Below are 24724 nucleotides of genomic sequence, written 5' to 3' on the forward strand. Positions count from 1 at the left end.
TAGAGATGAGGTTGTTTTATTCTAATACATTACGACCAAACAATCGGTTCCACGCACAGAAACGCCAAATATTGTAATAACAGATTGATGATTCCTGCTCTTGCTATTCTCCTCGCTGCAGTACAGTAATAATATTTCCTTTTTTGATTTTGGATTCTTCAATTTGTACTCTTACTTCCAGCGGCCACCCACTTTCCCTTTGCCATGCCCTTTTTTACTGTAACACACAGACACAAGATTTCAGTGGAAAATTCATCAACATATGTATATTAAAAGAAATAGTACTCACAATTTATGAGCTTGCTGAATCCTGTTAAGCAGCACAATAATCTGCAAATAGCATACAGAAACGAGGTTAACATACGAAAGAAATGCAAAACCAGTCATAACATTATTGTACACTACAACTTTTTAATTAAAAATATAGTAAAAATCAAAATGTCCATCAGTTTAATAGTTGTCTAATGTCCTTCTGATTATACTCATTTACTGTAAGAATATATTTAACAATACATTTTTCCTAAATTGTCCCAAATGCTTGCAGCTCTATACTGAAAAAAAAAACAGTTAAAATATAAGGAGATAAATATAGATAATACTTGAAATGAGTCAAATCATCTACCAATTAGTTTTTACCATAAACTAGGTTTTTAAATTGTCTATTTTTTTTAAAAATGATCAAAAATCCACTTTCATTTAATTATCCATCCATCATCTGCACCGCTTATCCTCAATAGGGTCGCGGGGGTGCTGGAGCCCTGCTATCTCTGAGAACTGGTTGCCAGCCAGTTGCAGGGCACACAGAGACATACAACCATTTAATCGCTAATTCACACCTTGGAAAAATTTGAAACGGCCAATTAACTTGACATGCATGCATTTGGAATGTGGGCAGAAACCGGAGTGCCCGGAGGAAACCAAGGCAGGCACAGGGAGAACATGCAAACTAAACACAGGGAGGTTGCGGTAGCTGGACTTGAATCCTGAACCTCTGCACCGTTATTTAATCATAGAATTTTTAAATGTTTTTGTTTCAGATAAAATATCATAAATTATTTATTGCCAAGTGACATTATATGGAAAGTTGACCTTCATAATTTCCCTAAATGATATGATATACGTGAGCACAATAGCCCAACGAGGTGTTATAATTGTGTATTGATGCATTGCAATCCATATTGTACCCTGTGATAGTCAAAACTTTGAAACAGAAGAGTTTTTTTTCCCAGTGATTTAAGTTTCTAGTATCAGTATTGTCACATCCCGCCGCTGGTCAATACTGAGAGAGAGGGATGATGTTTTACACCCAAAAACAACAGCGACCAGATGATGAAGGTTTCTGTATTTCTGTTTCATGTGGGGGAGCAAACCCCTACCAAAAACAGGCCTGGAAAGGTATGGGGGCCACCAGGCTATACTTGCCTAAGACACACTATAGCAAGTGGTGCCCTGACGATGCTGGTATAGCAAATATCATCTAATTGTGATCCGTCTCAGGAGAGACATCACGTTTCCACTAAAGATTACAAAATGTTTGCTTATTTTCATAACCACAGTCATGGAGAACACTGACATCATTTTCAGTGAACAGCATGTGACAAAACGGCCGCCTCATGAGATGGATCAAATCAAATAGCTTTCAGCTACATAATTCATATTCCCCAAATGAAAAACTAACCAAGATCGTAGTACATAATGTAAATATGATAAATATAAACAATACAAATGTAATAATGTATCCAAAATCTCATTAGTGGCTGTTCACCTCATATTTCTGATGCTTTATATGCTCCATATGGTCAAATTTTTCAGACTCCAGCTGGTAGATCCAGTTCCACAACTCCTGAGCTCGTTGTCTAAAAAATGAAGTGTGTAAGAGAGATTATTTTACTCATGACCTTTGGGTGTGTTTCCAATCAAGAATCTTGCTTTTTTTCAAGATTGAGTCCGAATAGCGAATGAAAGTCAATTATATTACCTAAGTGAGTCTTCTCTCATACATTCGACGCCAAGCGGCTGTCGCCTGTCAGCAAGGGTCCTCTTCTTGATCTCTCGGCCTGTCATACGCTTGCCCTTCCTTGACTCAGCCTAGGACAGAGACAACAACTTCGCTCAATAGGCCTTTTTATTCTGCTGTTCTTTCTGTCATAGGGCAGTCACAAGACCTTGGCCAGGAATCCTCCGAAGTTCGTTCCCATGCCAGAAAGCGCTTTCTTCTTCTTAGCGTCATCATCAGCCTTTTTCCTGGCTTCCTCCTCCTCTTTCCTCTGACGCTCCTCCTGGTGGGTCAAGAGATGTAAAATTATTAAATTTCATTACTTATGTACATATTTATTGGCACATAGAGTAACTGTGTTTTGCAAAGTTATGGCATTACGTTTTGTATCAAAACGACCGTCAGCCTGACGGACGGACAGACAGACAGACAGGCAAAGCTAGACGGAGACAGATAGACAGAAAGAGACAGGGAAAAGCAGAGAGACAAAAAGACAGATAGAGACAGACACATAGAGAGACAGACAGAAAAAAACATAAACACACAGACAGACAGACAGACTGACAGACAGAAACAAGATAGACGGACAGACAGAGACAGGGAAAAGCAGAGAGACAGAAAAACAGATAGAGACAAACACATAAAGAGACAGACAGAAATAAACATAGATAGAGAAGAACAGACAGACAGGTAGGCAGGCAGGCAGGTAGGCAGACAGACAGACAAACAGAAGGACAGTCACGGACGGACAGACAGACAATGTCACATACAGACAGAGAAACAAACAAATAGACAATTCAAGACAGACATACAGACAATGTCAGAGAGACAGACAAACATACAGACATACAGAGACAGGGGAAAACAGAGAGGCAGAAAGACAGATAGAGACTGACACATATAGAGACGGACAGAGAATAACAAACAGACAGACAGATAAAGAAAAACAGACAGACAGACAGACAGACAGACAGAGAGCGAAAAATAGACAGATGCTGACATAAAAAATAAACAGATACAGACATAAAAAAACGGACAGACAGACGGACGGCTCAAGGGAAGTATGGAAAGTAGGAGGTAGGTATGATAAAAGGAGTGTGTGTGTGTGTGTGTTTCTTTTACCGCAATCCTAATTTGTCTGTCCTTTTCCTTCTCTGCCCTCACTCTTTGGATCTCTGCACGCTCTGATCGACGACGTTCCTGAAAAAAAGATATGTTAAAATTGGTGTCTCTTTATTAGACAGTAAATATTTGAATTCCGCCAAATTGCATGCAGAATGCGCATCCAAACAACAATTAAAAGTGGACCCCAACAAATGTTAACAACACCAAACTTACAATTCGATCCTTGAGCCCGATGAGCTCCTCTTCATCCTTCTTCCTTTGTTCAAAGTGGACGTCGATTAGCGTGTGTAACTCCAACATGTCCTTTTCCATTCGCTTCCTGTGGATGTCCTGGTGGACCAAAATGGACAGGACTTACTGGAATGATTGGTACTTAATTAAGGGGAATTAGGTTTTGACACATTTTCCAACTATTTCCTTTGAACCAATAACTAAAACAACTAATATTTGATCAAAACATTATAGTCCAAATTCACTCCTAATGGTACATGAAGTCGTCTTACGTCAAAATCAACCCTATCCCCTTCAGGAATCTTTGGTGGAGCAATTTGAGGCACCAGTGGTCTATAGGATAGGAGAAAACACCAAATCAATGTTGTGCACTCACAAAATGTAACGACATTATTTTGGCCATTTTTATCCAGATAACAGGAAGGGACTTTGCTTCGTGTAGTTGCACATCAATCCGTCAAAATCGACTGCTAAAGGGAATCATTTTCTTAAACGTTATGGAAAATATAAATATGCTTAATAGTAATATTTTCTTCCAGTAGATAAGTAAACAATGAGATTAAAAAGAAAACCTACTTTGGTTTAGGGAGTTCCTCTGTTGAGATAAGGAAAGAGAAATTATGATGGATATAACAGAAGTCCACAAAACTAAGAGAGACACAAGATATTACCTGCTTCATCCTCGTAAACCTGCTGCTCCTCTTCCTCCTCCTCATGATGTTGATCATATTCCTGCTCCTCTTCTTCCTCTTCTTCCTCCTGCACCTCTGTCACACAAACACACAAATTTTACACATCTTGTACTCCTGAAGTTTATGTTAAAGGTAGGGTTTATTGTTTGATATGTCCCTAAAGATGTTGTCCAAAATGTTAAACTTTGTTACTCTCTGCTGCCATCTCTTGGCTTGAGTCATCATTGCAGCCTCAATCAGCTCATTCATGACGGGCGTGCAAGAATGTGCATTTCTTAGACGTGCTCCAATAAACTATTCTTTTTAATCTTTTTGGGGATTTGCGTTCACATTTGGACAGTATTTGAAATAGGCCTTTTCGTACTTTTACCATGTTTATGCTACGCTAACAAAAAACTACGATGATGAGCATAAACTCACTCTCTAACCGCTGTCCTTCTACCTAATGTGTTGCCCGTCGCATAACAACGTTGCTCAGAGTAAAATAAAAGCAGATAGGAGCGGTGGGAATTTTTTTTTTATAAAGGCCCTTTGCAAGCTAGCCCATGAACTCAAACAAAGTAGACATTGAATATTCTAGCCGGTGTTTTGATGTGAGGCAAAGGGTGCTCTTCCTCTTCTGTGTTTTTATAGTCGCTATTGCTAAGAAAAATTTTCTATCTTTTTCACCCATAAACGATTCCCTTGCTGAGGTTGAAAATGGTCACGTGACGAGGCGGCCCCGTTTGATTGGTTAAACATAGTCGCGCCTGCCGGAAGACTCGTCACAATGAAGACGAACGCGTAATTACTTGGAGGGGATTTATTAAGTCACGAAGTAACGACTTCAATGTTGCCTAATGTAGCGGAGTAAAAGTACAGTTTTTTCTTCACAAAAGTAAAAGTACAGTGGAACCTCGGTTCTCGACCATAATCCGTTCCAGAACCCTGATCGAAAACAGATTTGTTCGATCACCGAAATCATTTTTCCCATTAAAAATAATGTAAATCGTTTTAATCCGTTCCAACACCCTGAATGTTTACCATGAATGTTTAACGTAAACTTAAAGCTAACCCAGGCTAATCGTACGTTCGCGTTATTGTAATCTTCCGTACGAAAGATTACGCTAACATGAACGTGTAAAAATAAAAACATCAGGTCATTTACAAGTCATTTAGCACCCGGGTCTCCGCAACAAGTGGTGAGCGGTTCATTGGAAAGGGGGCTCCGTTCCAACACCCTCAATGTTGGGCTCTGTCCCAACACCCTGAATGTTTAGCTTGAATGTTTAACGTAAACTTGAAGCTAACCAAGGCTAATCGTACGTTCGCGTTATCGTAATCTTCTGTACGAAAGATTACGCCAACATAAACGTGTAAAAATAAAAAAAAGGATAAAGAAAATAATTATGAATAGGATTTCTTACTTTTGTTGTGGTCAGCAGGAGGCGCAGGTGGATGGTGGGGAGGAAAATTATTGTTTGGAAGGATGTTCTTTTCTCTTAAAATACCGATCTAATGACACTTGCTTCTGCCTTCTTTTTAGCACTTTTCTAAATTGACTCATGACAGGCATAATTAGGGGCTAAAACACTTCGTACACCTACATTAAAAGCGAAAGCAAAACGAAGCACGTCCGCACGCGATAACAGTTGGTCAGGAAAAGAGCGATCTACACCCGTACGCCGCTCAGCATCGCACCCTAGCGTACGCACTCACGCATTACCGGCGTTCGAACTCCGATTTTTTGACCGAACAGCGAAGCAAGAATTTCTCGAAATTTTTGGTCAGACTCCGATTTGTTCGAACTGAGAGGCGTTCGAAAACCGAGGTTCCACTGTATAGGGATTTAAAAATACTCATAGAAGTACAAAATTTCCCAAAGCTTACTCAAGTAAATGTAACGGAGTAAACGTACTCCGTTACTACCCACCTCTGCCCGAACGTATCCACAATTATCCGAAATTCCATTTAACTCTTCAATAATTTTCTGGTATCAGATCAATGCATGTTTGTTTGGGCACTGTGCTCTCTCTGTTGCATTTATTACAATACAAATCCCTCATAAGGCGTCATCTGTGTGCTCTTGCATCTCTGTCCAATGTCCAAGTTTTGTTTAAATTTTCCATCCGTCTCGATGTCTCAACATGCACGTACTTACGTGAACATCATTAACGTGCTCAAAAAAAGCTGCAACGACGGCACAAGACAGAGGTGTTTGATGATGATGGCGGCGCGCATGGACGCAGCGGCTCACAGCTCTTCAGCTAATTTTCTATTTATTACTGTTCTCTTGTCTTTTTTGCTTTCTTTTCTGGACACATGCGTGGCCAACAATACCGATAGTCAGGAGGAACTTATACATTTGGGTCTGCGTCTAAATTTTGACTTTTTGGGCACTTTTTATACCGCCTTTGATATCCCGCAAGAAATACAAAGGCTTACGGGATCTCCGTGGGTGGCCAACCCACTTACGAAGCGGCGGAGATGGCGTAGGGATCGCAAACAAAAGCGGGGCTGTCGCTCGGGCCAGGGTGCTAAGCTAAGGTGGCTGCAGCGAGCATGAAAGCTCCAAATTCCGTACGACTCATTCAAGAGATATATGAAAAAACACTCTCTGCACTTACCCTCCTCCCCCTGGTCCCTGGACAAGAAACAGAGAAATACAAATTTTATTTCCAAAAAAACATTCAGTTATTGTTTCTTGTGGAAGAATAGTAAATGGATACTCACTCGTACTCCTCTTCTATGTCAGACATGGCTGCAAGAAAGAATCACGAGTCAAGCAGGACCCACACCCCCCAAAAAATCAAACAACTTACATTTCATCTATCAATAACTATACAGTTTCTCAGAGTCTTCCGAATGGAATCGCTCAAAAGAGCATCAAACATCCGAAGCTAATTCGGGATGTAGCAGCTCGGGTTCTTTTGCTTCTCTGCACAAATGCGTAAAACTCTATCACTTTAAACATACAACGAGATGACAGATCCTAAGGGTTGTTCTGGCTATAAATTGTTTGCCCAAGCTGCCATTGCAGTGACATAAAACAATGGGCAGGCAGCAAGGGCGTGTGCTGACACCTTCCTGGCAAAGGATGCTAGAGGATTGACGGAAGAACAACATGTGAGAATGTGGCAAAGGTTAAACAAAGACAGATAGAGTTTCTCGCCGCTTCGTTTACGGCATTGCTCCTAAATACACTCCTCCGTTTATCAGGGCCTTTTAAAAAAATTGAAGATGTTAACGTGTCGTAGTTACACTAACTGGGTACCTTTAAGAAAAGGTGAAACGACTGGGGCAGATTTCAGCATTTCTGACATCCATCAGTTTTTGGAGAGTGTCAAAGTAAAGAAGGGTGTGGCAGGAGTCAAACAGGGGATTTAAAGAGTATGAGGGTTTAGCAGCAAAAAGCGCTGGTCTTACATGGGATAATTTTAGTGTTGTGTGACCTTGCTGTATTGTTTATATTCTAAAATTGTAAATGTAGTAACTCAATAGAAATAGAAACTCCAACATCACCAACAGAGGAGCGATGATGACAATGTTTTTATCTTAAAAGGGACATTATGTATAATTTGAACACTGGATGTCGCTGCATGGTGTAGTGAAACCGAAAACTAAAGCTAAAAAGCACAAGGAAGAACATAAACTACGGAGACTACCCGTGACCAAAAAGCTCGATTCTACTTCTAAATTCTTTGCCTTTGTCTTTTTGAGGTTTTTGGCTACCCATAGCAGCAAGATGGCGGACATTTATTTCAGCTCCCTTTAGGTGAGACTTGTGTTATGTGCAATAAACTCTAATTTCTTGACCTATGAGTATTTGAAAATGCTTGTTTTAATGAAAGTACATGTGTTTTGTTTGAATCAATATGGTTGTTTTTATTAAACATAGTATGTTTTTATTACCAATTGGAGGTACTAAGTACTACACACTGTCCCTTCAATGGTCACAAAAATCCTACGCTTGTCTTAATTGAATGGCCTAGGACAGGGGTCAGGAAACTATGGCTCGCGAGCTATATATGGCTCTTTTAATGAGTAAATCTAGCTCGGAGACAATATTCAGACCATGTAATAATTCTCTTTGTCGTTTTATCTCTAATGTGAGCGAAGTCTATTGTAGAGCACGTTAAGCTGAAACAACACTGTCATCCCTCTTGGTGTGGTCCATTATATATAGGGCACACTTTTTAATAACAGTTTAGATTTAAAGTGTCACACCAGCACACCCAGTTTTGGCTATATATCTCCAAGGAATCCTCTCTATGGAAGCTAGCCAATGTTCAGTGTTGAGACACTTCATAAAGAAAACCCACCGAACAAACTGTAAACATCCCAAATATCATGTGCCTAGTTTGGGTTTTCTACTGTTCCAGGATGAAAATTGCAAGAGTAAGAAAAGGACTGTTTCAAAAACCAAATGCCAAACCAAACCCCACAAAAAGATAAAATAGTAAAATAGCTTTCAAATAGAGTTTATATGAAAGCATCCAATTATTTCACATGCTTGCATGAATAACAAACGGAGCTGCAATGATGGTGGCGACAGCAAGTAGAATATTTTGAGGTTACATACACCACCTTTACCAGGAAATGGTATTTGAAGCAGTTTATAATTGCATCCTCTTGACCAAGGTCAAAGTTTCCAGTGATGGAAAACAACTTAAAAATTGCCGCCACTATGCTTCCCTGGATGTATGGTGTCCTTACGCAGAGTTATGTCCAATCTACAGTTTGGAATTATGGTTACAAAAAATCCATTGGTGTATTTTGGGAAATGTCCTGGAAAATTGATGAAAGATCTATTCATTTCAACAAATAACTATTCAAAGGAGGAGAATATTTTGATTTTGAGCCCCCACACATTTAACGATATGCAATAATACAATTCGAGCTTACCTTTGACACAACGGAGATTATTAGTTATTTTGGTGGTGACAATTCTAACTTGGAAGTAGGACGCCTTGTTCACAAATTCCACACCTCTCCTAGACTGAACAGCTAATCGTTAAATGACCAGACTTATTGTCAGAGCTTTCAAATATTAAAAAAATATATTTTTTTCTTTTTTTTAATGATTTATATCAGGGATGGTGCCCTCTAAGGAAAACTGAGATGCCTGCAGACATGTTCTGAAAATAGCTCACCAAAGCTGGCTCATTGTGATTTTCTGTTAAAAACTATATTTGTAGTGGTTAACAAAATCTTTTTAACCCTACATTCAATAATCAAATTGGTAATAACATAGTAACAACATAGTAATAACATAAGTTACTTTTAAAAAGCATACCAAACTCTGTGCCTTTTGCGCTTTTCAATCACAAAAAATAGCTTTTGGCTCAGAAAAAGGTTGGAGAACACTGTTCTATGTTTTACATCTGAATAAAATTATGAAATGAACTCTGTTAATAATCACTAAATGTCACAAGTTCTGCTGATGAAACAAATTTAAAGTGAATAATTTCCGCCCTTTTTCACGATAGGAGGGGGACGCTGTTTAGAGAACATGAATGTGCTGGAATTCTCAGACGGAGTATCACACCACGATGACTGCGTTGTTAGTGAATAATTTGCACTTAAAAGGCCAACAAGTTGATTATGCCTTCTTTAAATTGACTGCACAAATAAAATCAGAAGCTCTAAAAATGTTGCAGTTTGCATGGTTTTATGAACCCATTTATATCTTTATTCTACAGTCATGTACACCCGATATAAATATCTTCTGCCTCTACATGCCCACACTTTCTTGTGTAAATATTGTGTAAATAATCTTTATCTTTTTTGTTTTTTTTAATTCTCTCAGTAAAATGTGAAACTGGAGTGCCACGTCCAATTTCGTTGTCACAATATGTTCTACCCATTTTGTAACAATGATAATAAAAGTATGTTTTATTCTATTCTATGTAATTAATAATTCATAAAAAGAAATCAGAAAACAAATTCAGTTGTTTACTTCAGTCACTCTAACAAGGTGTCAGATATTTCACAGCGTACAGGGAAAAAGACAAGGAGGTGCTAACATGTTAACACTGTCAGTGAATGTATGGATTACTCAGGAAGTGTCGACGTATGCCTTCCAAATATAGACGACCTGTACAAAAGAGCACCTCGTCGCACAGATTATGTCTTCATCTGTTATTTATTTGTGATCAATTCTACATGAATGACACCACCATGCATTTCCAATTTTAGCTACCGTATCTTTCGGTATATAATGCACACTGGAGTGTTAATTTCTGGTCATATAGTCAAAGAAATTATAAGAATTTGACAAGTTACTGTCAATTTAGGTTACATTATAGTTTTTCTTGACAGTTCTCACACAAATAAATGATCATGGAATTATACTTCTTTAACACTTTTAACGGGGGTGGCATGATTAGACTGGTTAGCGTATGCAGTGTAATTTAATTGTGATGAAAGTATTGTATATAAGACGCGCCAGAGTATAATTCGCATCTTCAGATTTCTGGTGAATTTGTATAGTCTGAAGAATACAGTAACTTGTTATTGCCAAGTTACTGTCAACTTAGGTTACAAGATAGCAGGGGTCTCGAACCTTTTTTAAGCCAAGAGCTACTTTTAGTCACTGATAAGCGCAGAAGGCACCCAGTTTGATGGGCGTTTCTAAAATAACAACTTGTAATGTTATTACCATGTTGCGACTATGTTATTACTAGGTTAATTATTGGAAATAGGGTTACATGGACTCAGTCAGCGTTTAAAAAAATATTATACTGAATATCAGAATGACCTAGCGCTGGTGAGCTATTTCCAGAAAAGGTCAGCGGGCACTCCAATTGTCCTTAGGGGGCACCCTGGTTTCTGCAGGCACATTGTTGGAGAACCCAGCATTAAATATAAATGTTCTGCATTTATATAGCGCTTTTCAAGTCAATGAAGACCTCCCAAAGCGCTTGACAATGTGCTTCACAGTTTTTCCCTTTTACACACTAACTAACCGATACCAGCGTCAGCCATGCAAGGCAACTACTTGCTATCGGGGGTATGAGGGATTCAGTGTCTTGCCCAAGGACACTTCAACATATAACACGGAATAGCCGGGAATCGAACATGCGACCTCTTGATCCCAGGACGAGCGCTTTACCCCCTGGGCTAATGCCGCATTATAGCTTGTCTCGAGCGTTCCAACACCAAAAAACGATCTTGAAATTATTTGTTTTTAACACTTTCAATGTGGACAGCATGGTTAGACTGCCCAGCACATCTGCCTCACATTTTGGAGGACCTAGGTTTAATTACAGATACCGGTCTCACTGTGCAGTGTTTGCATGTTCTCCTCTCTGAATTCCAGTTACTCCCACATACCAAGTGTTGAAGGGCATCTTCCAAATATATCTGTTCTGCTAAAAAAAAGCGCTTCGTTGCACATATTAACGCTACATAAATTATTTTTTATGATCATTTCTACATGAATGACACAACTGAGTACACAGCAACGTCTAATAACCACATGATACAATATCCACAATACCTATTGAATAGTTTAAGAAACACACATAGGAACATCCACGATAATGTAACGAGCACCCAGTTAATTGTTCTTTCATTTAAGTAAATAACCAGGTATCTATAAATGAAGGAAACCTGTAAACCATTGAGTAAGCAAACAGACCTGTATGAAGGGATAGGTTGACACCCAAGCAGGACTTTGTCTGAAGTGCAAAGAAGGGGAGTTTTATAGCAGGGGGAAACAATACGCAAGCATGTGTGCGTTCTACAGATGACTAGGTGCTCATGAATTCAACAACTATGATGGAGTGTTTGAATATAGAGCTCCAAAATAGCTGTGAGCGCGCAGACAAACTTGCAGGTGGGCGTGCGTGGTCGGGGCCGACAGCCAACAGTGGATTAGGGTCCGCAAGATGAGCACCCCGCAGGATTAAGGGGAACAGTAGGCTGACCGAACAGGACAAATGGAGGCTTGTGGCCCAAGACAGGTGGAGCAGGACTGGCTGAATGAGTGATAGAGAGGGTGGGGCACTGTACAAAGATGAAGAAGAGTTATGGCGCAGGGTGAAAGGGCTATTTATACAGATAATTTAGTGCAAGCAAAAGCCTCCATTAGACTTCTTGTTCAAAGACCATTTATAACTTCTGTGCCACTCAGTAGAGGGTGAGGATAGCAAGTAAGGTGAATGTCACTTGAGAACAGCAAAAAAACGAGTTTTGTGGAATTGAAAGAAAAATGTGGGGAAGTGACTCTTTTCATAACCTTCAATCGAAGGACTACCATCACAAAGAAATCAAACTGGTGACCGGTCATAAGGTCATCAAATTTTTTTAATGGCCTACAAAGGTAAATCTTTTACAGCCATTTCTGACATGTACCAATGTTTGATGACATGTAGTGGGCTTTCATCACTCCATATTAAAAGAAAACTGAGATTAATTTAAAAATAACAGAAGATGAGCGGCGGAATATCTGTAAAACACAGTGCAGATCCACAGGCTCCTGGATTCTGAGGGAATTTAACTGGAAGAACCTGGTCAGATTTTTGTATTCTTCCCAAAATTAGGAGAAAGTTCAACAACCATACTGGAGAGAATTTGGAGAGGAAAATGTTGACCACATGCATATATTTTGGCTGTGTCCAAAAATACAAGATTACTAGGACAAATTATGGTTTGTTTAAAGAAAATTGTGGGATACGGAATACCCCAAAACACTCAAGTTGCTTTATTTGGGGAATCTAACAGAAGTAATATTACAAAAAAACGTAACCTACCTGGTTAAAATTCTTCTAACACCAAAAAAGTAATAACAAGATAACAATATAAACTACCGTATTTTTTCTTTTTCTTTGTGTCCAGGGATACACCACCTCGTGTTAGCGAGTCCGTCTCTTCTCCGATTCCCGTAGGCTTTCGTGTCCCTGTATAGCGACGCTGAAGCCGGATTGCTCCGGGTAGCTCCGGGTGGCTACACGTTAGCGTCCGGAATGCTAAACGTGAGCCACGTTTCCGCAAAACACAGCAACTGCGCTCCCTGTGCGCTTCGATGTTTTCCACCAGCACTCGTTGATCTCATTTGGTAGTGAGTTCGCATTTACCATGATTGCGGATGGTACCGAAGACTTAGCTAGCTCCGGTTCTTCCTCCACGATAGGCCCCTTCATCACGCCGGCACGAAAATTCTTCAGGGCAAGGAGTGGATTCCTTGAATAAACGCATTTTTGTGCGCTAAAACCCATGTCCATAGGATAGAAGTAATCCATAGTGTAGTTGTCAAAACGGGAAGAAAAACACCGAAGGTAGAAGCAGACAATGAAACAAAAAATCACAAAAAGTGAGAGATAACAGGGGAGCTGCTGGAAAGGCAGCCGCTCATGGCAGCGCCGCTTGGATCTCACTAAATATAATCACTAATATAGGACTAAAAACGATTTTTTGGGGGTGCGCCTTATAACCCGGTGCGCCTTATAGTATGGAAAATACGGAAGTTCGTTTTTTATACCATCCAAAACAGCTAAACCAATTTCTGTGAAATTTCAGTTTTACTTTAGGCCTTTACAAGTGTCTTTAGCTAGGTTTTGTGTTAATGCATTCCCGATAATTAGTAACAAAATTGATCAAATTGGTCCTGACCTGTGGTCTTCTTTCGTGGGGTCTCTGGCAGCCAAATTGGGTACTTCAGCTCCAAACCACCGACCACGCTACGCAGCTGAAAGCAATTTTATAGTGGCCTGGCAATGCCGGGCCATTTTGCTTTTCTATATGTTAAGAATAAATACCGAGTTACCTCTACAAAGATTAATTTATTTAGCTCAGATGGTATGTGTGGCAGCAACCAGGTGAGCTACCAGCCTTTCTGTGGGGAGTTTGCATGTTCTCCCCATGCTTGTGTGTGTTTCCACTGGGCACTCCGGTCCAAAATGGTGTGAATGAGCGAATGAGTTGCCTCTGTGTGCCCTGCGAGTGACTGGCAACCAGCTCATTGTATCCCGCCCACAGCCCGAAGACAGCTGGGATGGGCTCCAGCACCCCCGCAACCCTACTGAGGACAAGCAGTGCAGGTAATGGATGGCTGGATATAAGCTTTACACAGACTGCCTTTCATCGTATAAAGGAGATGTTTCTATAGTGTTGTTTAATTCAAAATATAATATAATCTCTGCAGAATTGTGAGGGCTGTACTCACTCTTGTGACATACTGTATTTGAATGTGTTTTTAGTTATCAGGAAGATGTGTTTTACAGTTATTTTGGGGTAACTTGGATGCTTATGGGAGGCCATGAACAAATGAGTTGGTATCCAGTTATATCGAATCTGGAAAAATCTCTCGAGAAACGAACAATTCTAGATACGATCCATAAACGCATTACTCTAATATGTTGAGGTATCACTGTGTAACAAAATATTGTTGGATATTTTAAGGATCATTTTTTTTCTCAATTCCACTCATTCACACTTATATGGAAATACTGGCGTCTAGTGGCGCTGAACAGTCACTTTGCGGGTATTGTAGTCGACAGGCGTCGTGGGAAACGTAGTATTGAGTCAAAGCGCTCTTTTGACTCGTACATTTTTAGACACTCAGACATTTTAAGCTCGCCTGGGGCACATAAATTCACGTGACAGGCCACGAATTTGACACATGTATCTTAGAAAGACGTTGTTCCACACTATTCAATTTCGTAGCTTGAAAACCCAAAATCAAGAGGAAGAATTTTTAATCTTGAAGGGTGTATAGTTCAAATAGACTCCAGACCTCCTGAATAAAATAACAGAACAAAAATAGGCAGTGGGCAGGGTTAAGTTTGGTCAACCGTAATTGGCATTTATCATTTATCCAACTTTTTTCTAAACCTGTGTGCCACAGCACACGATTGTAGAACCTTTTCTGGTGAATCTTTATTCTAATGTGTAGCAGAGATTTATGCATTTATATCTAAAGATGTTTAAGCGTGTGCCGCAATAATTAAAGGTGGGTGCGCCATTTGAGGTATCCCTAAAAGCTTGAAAGTTAAATGTTTTCTCTATTAAGTATGTTTTGACACAGCCCAATTGAATTAAAGAGCCCTTAGGCTATAGAGTTAAAATGCCAACCCAAACGCCAAGAAAGATTAAAAAAAATTATTTTAGCGCATTTAAGAAATGCACATTCTTGCACGCGCATCATGAGAAATGATCTGCATTTACATAGCGCTTTAGAGCTTATTAAGACTGCAATGATGACACAAGACAGAAGATGGCGGCAAGGAGTAACAAAGTTCCAAGTTTCATACAGCCCCTTTAATAAAAAAGTAAAAAATTAAATAACACTGGCTCATTTAAGATTTTACTTTTCTTGTTTACATGAAGAGAAATTCAAAATGAAAGAGCAATTTCATTGTTTCAGTGGAAGACAATTTTGCTTATTTGAAGTAATTTCCATAATATACAGACTTTTAGCCGCACACAATACATTTTTAAAGGAGAAAACGTTTTTTTGGGGTATCAATGTATATAGAAAAGCCGCACCTGGCTATGAGCCACATGTTCCCATGTGCAGTGGAAACACCTAAGCCTTCTGCTCTCTGAGCATTCATCGAGCCTAAAGAATGTGTTCAAGTTCCGGCCTCCAGCTTTGGTTAGACCCAAAAGGTTTCTTTACTTTTTACATTGCTCCAGTTCTTCGCACTGCCGTTTCCAGCGTCTCACCATAGATTCTTCAATGCTGAGTTTACGTGCAGCAGCTGTTTCCGTCTTTATCTGATAGTTCAAATGCTTTTAACATATAAGCTGCGTCATATGCTTATATTTGAGCATTTTTCATGATGAGTGTCAGTTTATGCTTATTTTATTCATGTAAAAAGCACATTACAGTCCAAAAAACTTCTCGTATCTTTATTGGCAGTTGTGACTTGAGTCTTTCTCATTACCACCAATCTTATTTGTACTTTTTCTGCTTGAGCGCCCCTGGTGGCCATTAGAAAATAACCCTTTACAATATTTAACTGATCTCTTTTAGAGTACATGTAACATACATGTAACATAGATCATACATTATATTCAATACATTCTTATATGAATTAAAAAAAAAACATACAAAGAGCTTCAGTTTAGCTCATTCTGACTTGTTATATGACATCCTAATAAAGAATGGATTCCTACTTGAAGCCTAATCATGATTTTCACAGCATCTTAATAAATACTTCCAGGTCATGTTGTCAGTTGTTTCACGACGACACCACAGGCAAGGTGACTGTAAGTATCTAAAAGACACACAGAATGCCATTATACAACATTGAGATTGAAATATATGAAAAATATAAAGTAATTGGTTAAAGAATAATCTGGTTCCAAATCTGTTACCAAAAGGGCATAAACATCCTTCATTACCTCAGCCCATTTTATCATGTTGAACATTAATTGGACTAAATCAGCCGAGAACGTCACTGTAACCTGGCACAATGTATAAAGGTTTTTCACAATTTGTAACTTATGTTTATTTGTTCATGTTTGACATTTGTATTTATTCTGAGCTATTGCTTTTGAAATATTTTGACACATCACTTCATTTTGATTCACTGATTCAGAGAGCTTCAGTTTTTCCATCACTGGTGTAAACACCCACACACAACAAATTTAACGTAATTCTACATTTCATGGCTGTTTTAGAAGTAAAGTTGTGTACCTGAGTGCTGGTGTTGTACTGCGCCAAACTCGTCTCCTGGTCGATAAGGAAGGGATGAAAGAAGTCAAGGTGGTAGAGCGAGGGCCGGGCTGTCAACATAAGGCGGTCCTCACCAACGTCAAGGATCAGCGAGCGTGATGAAACCTGCACAAGTCATACATATCCTCTTCAGACTTTTTCTGAACTTTTGCAAAATTCATTCAAGTCAAAAAAACAGGCAACGCTACAAAGCCAGACAGACAACACGTAACAACATCACATTATTTTCCCTTTTCCTAGTTTACAACATTTTCACAATACGCTGTTAAAGGGACATAAAATATTATTCGACCGCTAGACGTTGCTGTACAATGTACTGCAAACAAAAACGAGTGCTAAAAAGCACAAGGAAGATTACAAACTACGAAGACCCAATGTGACCCAAATGCACTAATTTTACTTTTAGAGTTTTTGAGTATCCATAGCAGTAAGATGTCGGAATATTAGGTCAGCTCCCTTTGGGTGAGGCTCATGTAATGTCGAATAAATGCAAATTCCTTGACCTTACAAGTATTTTTTTAAACAAATATTCCTATGCTTCTCTACGTTTGATGAATATTTGAATAAATATTGTTTTCGTTCAATAATGGAAGTTTTTTAACCACTGGGTGCCGCTAAATAATACAATTTGGCTTTTTAAGCCCCCTTTGTCATACTCATAGCCAAATAATGCCCGCCACCAAATTTTATGTGGCCCACGAGAGCTTCAAATGTCTTGAGTGTCTAAAAATGAATGGGTCCAAGGAGTTATTTTCTACAGTAACTGTAGTCTACAAGACTTGCAAATAGACTGCTCAGCAGTTTGTTTGCTAATGAGTGAAATTGAAAAAGGAATAATCTCATAAAATTAGACTTTGATATTTTGTTACATTTCATGTATGAGGTATTATATATGTGTAGTGACACTTTGCAATGCAACCTGTGACTTGGTTAAGTAATACATTCAAAGTTTACAGTTCCATTTATTTCCATACCATTTTTACAATTACCTTGCATTAGGCCCTTTGAGAACAACCATTATTCAAATTTGGCTCTCGGTAAAAATTAGAGTGACACACTCGCTTTAAGTTTCACCGAACACAACAGAGCGATGATAAAAGCTCATGACGGCTAAAACGTAGTAATGCATCGCTCTTAAAAATCAATTAGCATTCATGTGATCATTTCTACCATATTTTATATAGTATGGAACATTCATAGTTTATTTGTAACTTCTTAATGTTTTAGAATGCTTGGAGCAAATGTCAATTGGTTAAATATCTGTATTTAGTTGGATCGTTTCACTTTTGAAATAAACAGAAAACGTGAGTCTCTCTTACCACACCAGGCAACTTGATTTCTGCAATGAGGTGCTCTGGCACACCAGAGGGAGGCTCCACAAACAGGGTAAACTCCGGTCTGAGGAGTCAAATAAGGATATTTAACAGACCTCAGAGAAAGGGTACACATAAACAGTATACCCCCAAAAAAGTTACAATTAAGAACAGTACTTGAAGGTGCTGTCCGTAATGTAAAACTCTTGCTAGTCTCTGCCACAATCGAGTAGCTTTAAGTTACAATGTATCTTTTTAGATGCGCTCAATTAAACTCTTCTTTTTTTCATCTTTTTAGGGGTTTTAGGCCTTTTCTACGTACCATATTCGTGCTATACTCATAAAACACTGCGATGACGAGCATAAAGTCACTCTTCAACCATCCTCTTCTCCCCCTATTGAATGTGTAGTGTGTCCCGTATCAGCATTGCGAACAGTAAGGTTAAAGCAGACAGGCGCAGTTGGAAAAAATATAAAAGGCTCTTTGAACTCAATTTAGCATTGTTAACACATAATAAAGGAAATATTCTGCTTTCCACTTTTAAAGGACAGCTCAAACGACCACCTAAATGAGCGCACAAAACTGTGAAAACATATATTGCGACTTACTTTGGGTTTTTCTTTTTTTATTGCTGTTAAATGTTATTGCACAAAACTATGAAACTTTAAACAGTACCTCGTGACTTATTTTTTTGTTGTCGCTGCTAAATGTTATTGCGCTTCTTTTCATTGCACTATTGGTACAATGCACTATTTGTTTTCATTCATAAACATTGCACTATTATTACAACTTAGGGAGTTGCTAAGCACTATGTTGTGAATATTTTTTTGCCTTTTATCTTGAAAGTTTTTTATCTTTAAAGTCTTTGTTACATGTTTACCCGAGTTCCGCATCTAATCTTGTTGCATACAATGTTTCCCAACGTTGGTATCAATGACAATAAAGACAATTCAATATCTGAGAATATGATTTACCTTTTTGCTTCTGAAGGGGGGCCTTCCCTATAAAACAAATGGAATGAATATAAATGGAAAAGTTACAAAATATTTGTAAAAGCCCTGCCTGACCTCCTGGAGAATCATGGTGGAGTGTTGTATTTCTACAGGAAGTAAACTGAGTGACATGGTGAAGCAGGGGAGAGTGTTAAGTTAATTTCAAATCAGTTCTGTACTAAATCGGCTAGAAAAATGGAAATGTCCTCCCATGGTTCAGACCGTACTTCTCAGATAGGACGCACTGTGTTACAAATGGTGAAAATAACCCGAGCCCTGTAGTCTTACTTGTGGCGTTCCGCGGGGCTCAGTGCTTAGTACCCTTTTTTCACCATGTATATGCTTCAGTTAGTTGATATTATTTGCAAGTATCCTATCTGTTTCCATTGCGAAGCAGATGACAATTAATTCCAATGGAGGAATCCTCCCCTCTTAATTGTGGCAATTTGGTATTTTACAAAATTATGCATTGACTTATCCCTTTATATATTTCAGATTTCCTCCTATGTTCCTGCTCGGAGCCTTCACTCAAAAAATGCTGGTCTACTAGTGATCCAAAGAGCCAAGAAATTATCTGCAGATTAGAGAGTGTTCTTTCTGGCCCCGGTGTTGTGGAATGCTGTGCCCTATGAGATTAGAACTACAACCTCAGTGGAACTGTTCAAATGTAAGCTTATAACACACTTATATTCTGTAGCCTACGAATGACCGATGTTTCATGTTGACAATGTCTGTGTGTTGTTCATTGTTGCCCTCGCAACATCCATTGCAGCCTGGTCATTCTGGTAGGGGGATTACCTCATGTGCAGTCCCTTCTCAAGGTTTCATTTTCCTTACGCTGATTTTTTTGAGTTTTTCCTTACCCTCATGTAGGTTTTAGATTAGAGGGATGGAGTAATAATAATCTGTCGTCTGTAATAGTCTGTGGTCTGTGCAGCCCTTTGAGACTTCTCGTGATTAAGGGCTGTAAAAATAAACATGGCTTGACTACAGAGTGGCCTTAAGCCAATTAAAAAGAAAAAAACAGAAATATCTCAAGTTCTGTTCATCAGATTGTTTACAAATTCAAAATCGTCCTGCAAGATTCCAATTGGACTGTTTCATTATTTTACATGTCATGAATTCCTCACACTTACTTCGGTTGCAGCTCCTGAATGACAGGCTTGCTTTTTGTGCGAATGTTCTGCTCGCTGACTGAGCCCAGGAATTTCCTGTTCTTCAGCACTTTCCAATCTGGGACAAGTAAAAAAATTGGAACTCCAAGATGAAATACTTTTTTCTTTCTTTTCAAAAGTACCTCGATTCAGCTCGATGTTGTATTTGTTCTCTAAACCTTCAAAGGACACCATAATCACAAACTGTTGGAACAATGGTTCCTTCTGTATAACATAGAGGAGGAAAACGTTTGTTAGAAACCTGCACAAGACAACCCAAGACACTTTAAAGGTTGTTAATTTAGTGCAAAGTCAATATCATATGACTCTCCAGACATTTTACAATTTATTGCAGCCGATCTCCGAATTAGGAATGCACTTTACTTTCAGGTGGCAAAAATTCAAAAACTAAATATTCATTGCAGAATTGCCGATTCGCATCAAATGCAGATTCTTATATTATACGATCACGTCATACGGGTTTAACATTTTCTCTTCACCTTTACAAAATATTTCATGAATCGTGTTCAATACACACGTTTTGCTATATTTTAGCATGGAGCCTTTGTAAATAATAAGACAGATTTCAAAAACACAAAGAAACTGATAAAAAAATGATCATACCTGACACTTCTGAAAGAACTCCGGATTGATGACCACGTCATAGGCAGTGCAACCCTGAGAATCTGATAGATATACAAGTTACATTTAGGCAGTTCAGACAGAAAATAATTGCGAGGCACTGGCATAACTGAAGATGTTCAAAATAACATTCATGGTTTGTACACCGAAGCTATTGTTGAAGACTTTCAAAGCCAAATTTCCAATTTCCCCAGTACATTAAAAGGGGAAATAATACACACCAATAATTATGTTGTTATTAACAATGCATATTGATTGTCGTTATCATTATTATCATTGATCCCACCTACAACGATGTATCTAAGGGCCCGGTCACACAGCCTTTTGCGTCTGTATCGCGGGTAAAATTTTGCGTTTTTTTTTCTGCCCGTGGTTGCCCGCGGTAGAAAATGTGCAAAATTGGCCAACCCGCTGTTCATCCGTGGTATGCCCGCAAAACAGACGCCGGCGACTGTTCCGCTTCCTCATCGAGTCAGTTCCACGTCCTTTCTGCGTGTGGACCACGGGTATAAAAGCTGCCGAGCCGGGCTGTAGAAATCATAACCGCTCAAGACACAGTCCCGTGAAAATAAAGATTTCAAGCTATGGCACCGAAGAAGAAGCCAATATGTTATTATTGTAATAGTTTTTCATTTTTATTTTATTATCTTGTTATGAAATGAAAAGAAATGTCAAGAAATAAAAATGGATTAAGACGAGGTCACTACGGTGACGGGGATCTATGTTCACCCCTTGACGTCTCGAGCACAACTGACGTGTGCTCGGCAAGTCGCGCTGTATATACGCGGAGAAAGGCGTTTGACCGTCACACGCGTTACACACGCTAATTCACGTGATAACACTGCGATAAAGGCGCAGAACAAACGTGCTATGACCGTGCTCCACCCGCTAAAATTTTGCGTCCTACCCGCGTGTAACCACGCCCTGGCCGCAGCACGTCGTTCCGCGTCTGTACCGCGTCATTACCTCGTGTGTACCACGTGTGCCGCCCGCGGTTACGCGTGGTCTAAAGTTTTGAGCAGCGCAAAACTTTTTCGCGCGGCCGACTGCGTGTGAATTTCTTGCCGCGTTTAAAGCACGGCTGTATCTCGTCTGTATCGCGATCTCAAAGCGTCCAACAGCGTCTGCTTCACGGGCAGAAATTTCTGGCCGTGATTCAGCCTCGATACACCCGTGAAAGGCTGTGTGACCAGGCCCTAAGGCAGGTGCAAGCCAAGGATCGCCCATTCTTGTAAAGTTTAACTTAAACTACTGTAAATGAGAACTAATCATCTGCGACAATATTTCTATCCTGGTTTGAACAAATTTATTGACACTAATAGCAGCAAACAAACAATGTGAGGTTTGAACAACCCTTCTCGACAATCTTAACAGCAATCAAGCATATTCACAATTTTGTTATATAACATCTTTGTTAGTGTCAATAGATCCGTCCAGGCCAAAGTCGATTGTTTTTTGGTCTGAACAAATCCACGGACACCCACTGACACCAACAGCAGCAACACAAACACGACAATCTCTATCCATTTAACCTGCGGGCATAAAAATGTTTTTTACCCGATTTGGACCGGCATTATATATGAAGCGAAGCAAAATTGCGTGTGGAGTTTGGCTATGTCACACTTGTTTACAAACATTGAGAGGACTCTATAGCTGTAATTTTAAATATGCAATGTATAATCTTGCGTGTGCATTTATCAACACATGTGACATTTACCATTAGATCTTAAGTAAAATCTTAGATCTTAAGTAAATCGCAAATATATTTGTGGATCTGAACAATATGACAAATAATTTGAGACAAATCAGTAATATGTAGCTTACATTTTCAGTAGCAGGAAGTTCTTCGAATAACAATTTGCTAATGGAAAATGCTAACTTAATTTTTTACATCGCCTTTAATAAATGTCAATAATTGGTACACATTCTTGCACCAACACTCATTTCAGTGTCGTGTTTAGGTGTAGCATGTATTAATCGGTTACCAAAAAACAAAGAACTAAGTTAAGCTGGTCATCTCCATTAATTACCTTTAAGCTGACTATCCTATTGTGAAGAGTGGGATCTCTTTTTTATACCTTGCAGCGTACCACATGTGGATTTGTTCAAAATTTTAGCCATAGTTTGTATTTTACATTTTCTAGCTACCGTAGCCCCCAGAGCACCGTGATCTTTTCACACGGTCTCTTGGACGTGACACGTAGCGGGCAATGACGTTTCACATGACAATGCCAAACAAACTTATCCTAGCTCCCGTTAATCACGAGTAAGGAAGAAATGCAATGGTAAAGCGAACCCACCAGAGAGCAGGGTCTGCATTATTTTTCAGCAGATTTAATTTTCTTCATTAAATGCATAGTCTATCGAGTCAGACTCCAGAGAAATATGGCAGTAATTTCAAGCATTTACAATCACTTCCCTCTAATTCAAACACTTTTCAAACCTGGAAGACACAACAGAGAAATTCAAGTAATTTCAAGGGTTTCAATCACCCGTATAAACCCTAAATATTAAATTTAACCTTGAGTTACGAGTGAAACCATTTAAAATGTCCCTGATTGATGGTTTAATTGTTTGTTTGTTTTTCAAAACCTGCTAAAAACATTTATATAGTCATGTGCTTACTGTTGTCCATTTCAGTGTGTGGCTCCCCAAGACTCATTGGAACTCTGTAGCCGCTGGGATCTTCCATTTGGAGCAATTCCACAAGTTTTTCCCTTGACAGCTCCGGTGGAGGTGGAACAGAGTTTGACTGACAAATGTTGACAAATATCTTTTGCTTCCCCGGCATTGAGTTCGTCTTTACACATATTCCTGAGAGAAAGGGAAAATATAGTTTTCATCTTTTACTGTACTACTTTATGTGTGCAACATGTCTTGTGAAATACACACCCGGTTGCGGCCGAATGACTTTAGAATCTGGGTTTACAGTCTGCATATTGCTTATTGTCTGAATAAAAAGATGATTGCAGACCCAAGGTGAATTTATGAGGAAAACAGTATAACAAGACGCTTTGGAGTGGTATTACTTGGGCTAACAGTTGTTGATAGAGGTCTTCTTGCTGCTCAAACTCCATCTCGGAGTTTAGGAGTGTCGAATCGGTTGTCATGGTTTCAGGCTACCAAGTACCAAAAAACCTGCAAACAGAAATACATCTATAAAGCTCAGCTAAGCGTACTAATATAAAGCCTTGTGATATAACATTGACTCATTTGGAATTTAACCAGCCTTGCAAAAAGTATACAGCAAGGATACCTGCTCATTTATGCTAGTACACTTTAGCATAGCATTACCGGCAGGACAATGAGCCCTTAGTGGTTACAATCAAATACTGACCTCTTTTGTTGAGCATACAATTTAAATAAACACAGAGGTCAGTACATATTTTATTATAACCAGTGAAATTTTACCTAACTTGGCCCAAAGTTTCCTGTTATTGTTTATTTACGTCGCAGTGCAAGACACAGTTCAAAGACTCAAACTTCCTGTATTGATCCTTCAAAATAAAAGACGACGCAAACTGCTCAATTTTTGCTAAAATCCATCATAAAACTGCCATCGGGTGCTTGTTAATTGATTAAATTATTTGTTTCACATTGTATCACTGTGATGAATTACATTTACAGAGGAAAGTCAGTGTACGGATTTGCTTAATTTTCAATGCTTTAAAGGTGGGGTCCGTTGTTTGAGGTGTCCCTAGTTTAATTTCAAATATTTTCCATATTAATAATGAGCTAACCATCCCCAACTGAGCTATGCATTATTTTCCACTGTGCTTGTCCGCTTAAATTTTACATGGATGAAAGTTGTTCGGGGCGGAACAGATTAGGCTCAAGGAATGGAGGCTAAGGGGAGTGCTGGAAAGTAACCGCTTGTCCAACAGTTTTTGTATTTTATTTTTTGTGAGTGTGTT

At 39.1% G+C, this 24724-nt stretch overlaps 2 protein-coding genes across 4 annotated transcripts; both read right to left on the reverse strand.

The window, feature by feature from the left end:
• Positions 1 to 11811, reverse strand: tnnt1 (troponin T type 1 (skeletal, slow)). 2 transcript variants are annotated; one of them, XM_088344453.1, is made up of 13 exons: positions 11666 to 11811; positions 6757 to 6784; positions 6651 to 6667; positions 4024 to 4119; positions 3929 to 3947; positions 3625 to 3685; positions 3335 to 3451; positions 3119 to 3196; positions 2166 to 2279; positions 1979 to 2088; positions 1766 to 1856; positions 290 to 330; positions 1 to 217 (listed from the first exon to the last, which is right to left on the reverse strand). In XM_088344453.1, the coding sequence occupies exons 2-13, from the start codon at positions 6780 to 6782 to the stop codon at positions 172 to 174; spliced, it is 816 nt and encodes a 271-aa protein (XP_088200579.1). In that variant the 5' UTR covers positions 6783 to 6784; positions 11666 to 11811; the 3' UTR covers positions 1 to 171. The 2 variants fall into 2 exon arrangements, with proteins under 2 accessions (XP_088200579.1, XP_088200587.1); XM_088344461.1 differs by lacking the exon at positions 11666 to 11811 and having other exon boundaries at positions 6757 to 6792.
• A 4005-nt stretch (positions 11812 to 15816) lies between these two features.
• Positions 15817 to 24319, reverse strand: pih1d1 (PIH1 domain containing 1). 2 transcript variants are annotated; one of them, XM_088356044.1, is made up of 11 exons: positions 24222 to 24319; positions 23840 to 23948; positions 23703 to 23760; positions 23436 to 23624; positions 20793 to 20854; positions 20312 to 20393; positions 20151 to 20247; positions 18997 to 19023; positions 18028 to 18106; positions 16670 to 16813; positions 15817 to 16247 (listed from the first exon to the last, which is right to left on the reverse strand). In XM_088356044.1, exons 2-11 carry the CDS (start codon positions 23918 to 23920, stop codon positions 16212 to 16214), a joined length of 855 nt encoding a protein of 284 aa, XP_088212170.1. In that variant the 5' UTR covers positions 23921 to 23948; positions 24222 to 24319; the 3' UTR covers positions 15817 to 16211. The 2 variants fall into 2 exon arrangements, with proteins under 2 accessions (XP_088212170.1, XP_088212179.1); XM_088356053.1 differs by having other exon boundaries at positions 24226 to 24282.
• Positions 24320 to 24724: the final 405 nt, after the last annotated feature.

This window comes from Urocampus carinirostris, chromosome 1 (genome assembly GCF_059441175.1).
Source record: "Urocampus carinirostris isolate Australia breed hairy pipefish chromosome 1, RoL_Ucar_1.0, whole genome shotgun sequence".
Lineage (NCBI taxonomy): Eukaryota > Metazoa > Chordata > Actinopteri > Syngnathiformes > Syngnathidae > Urocampus > Urocampus carinirostris.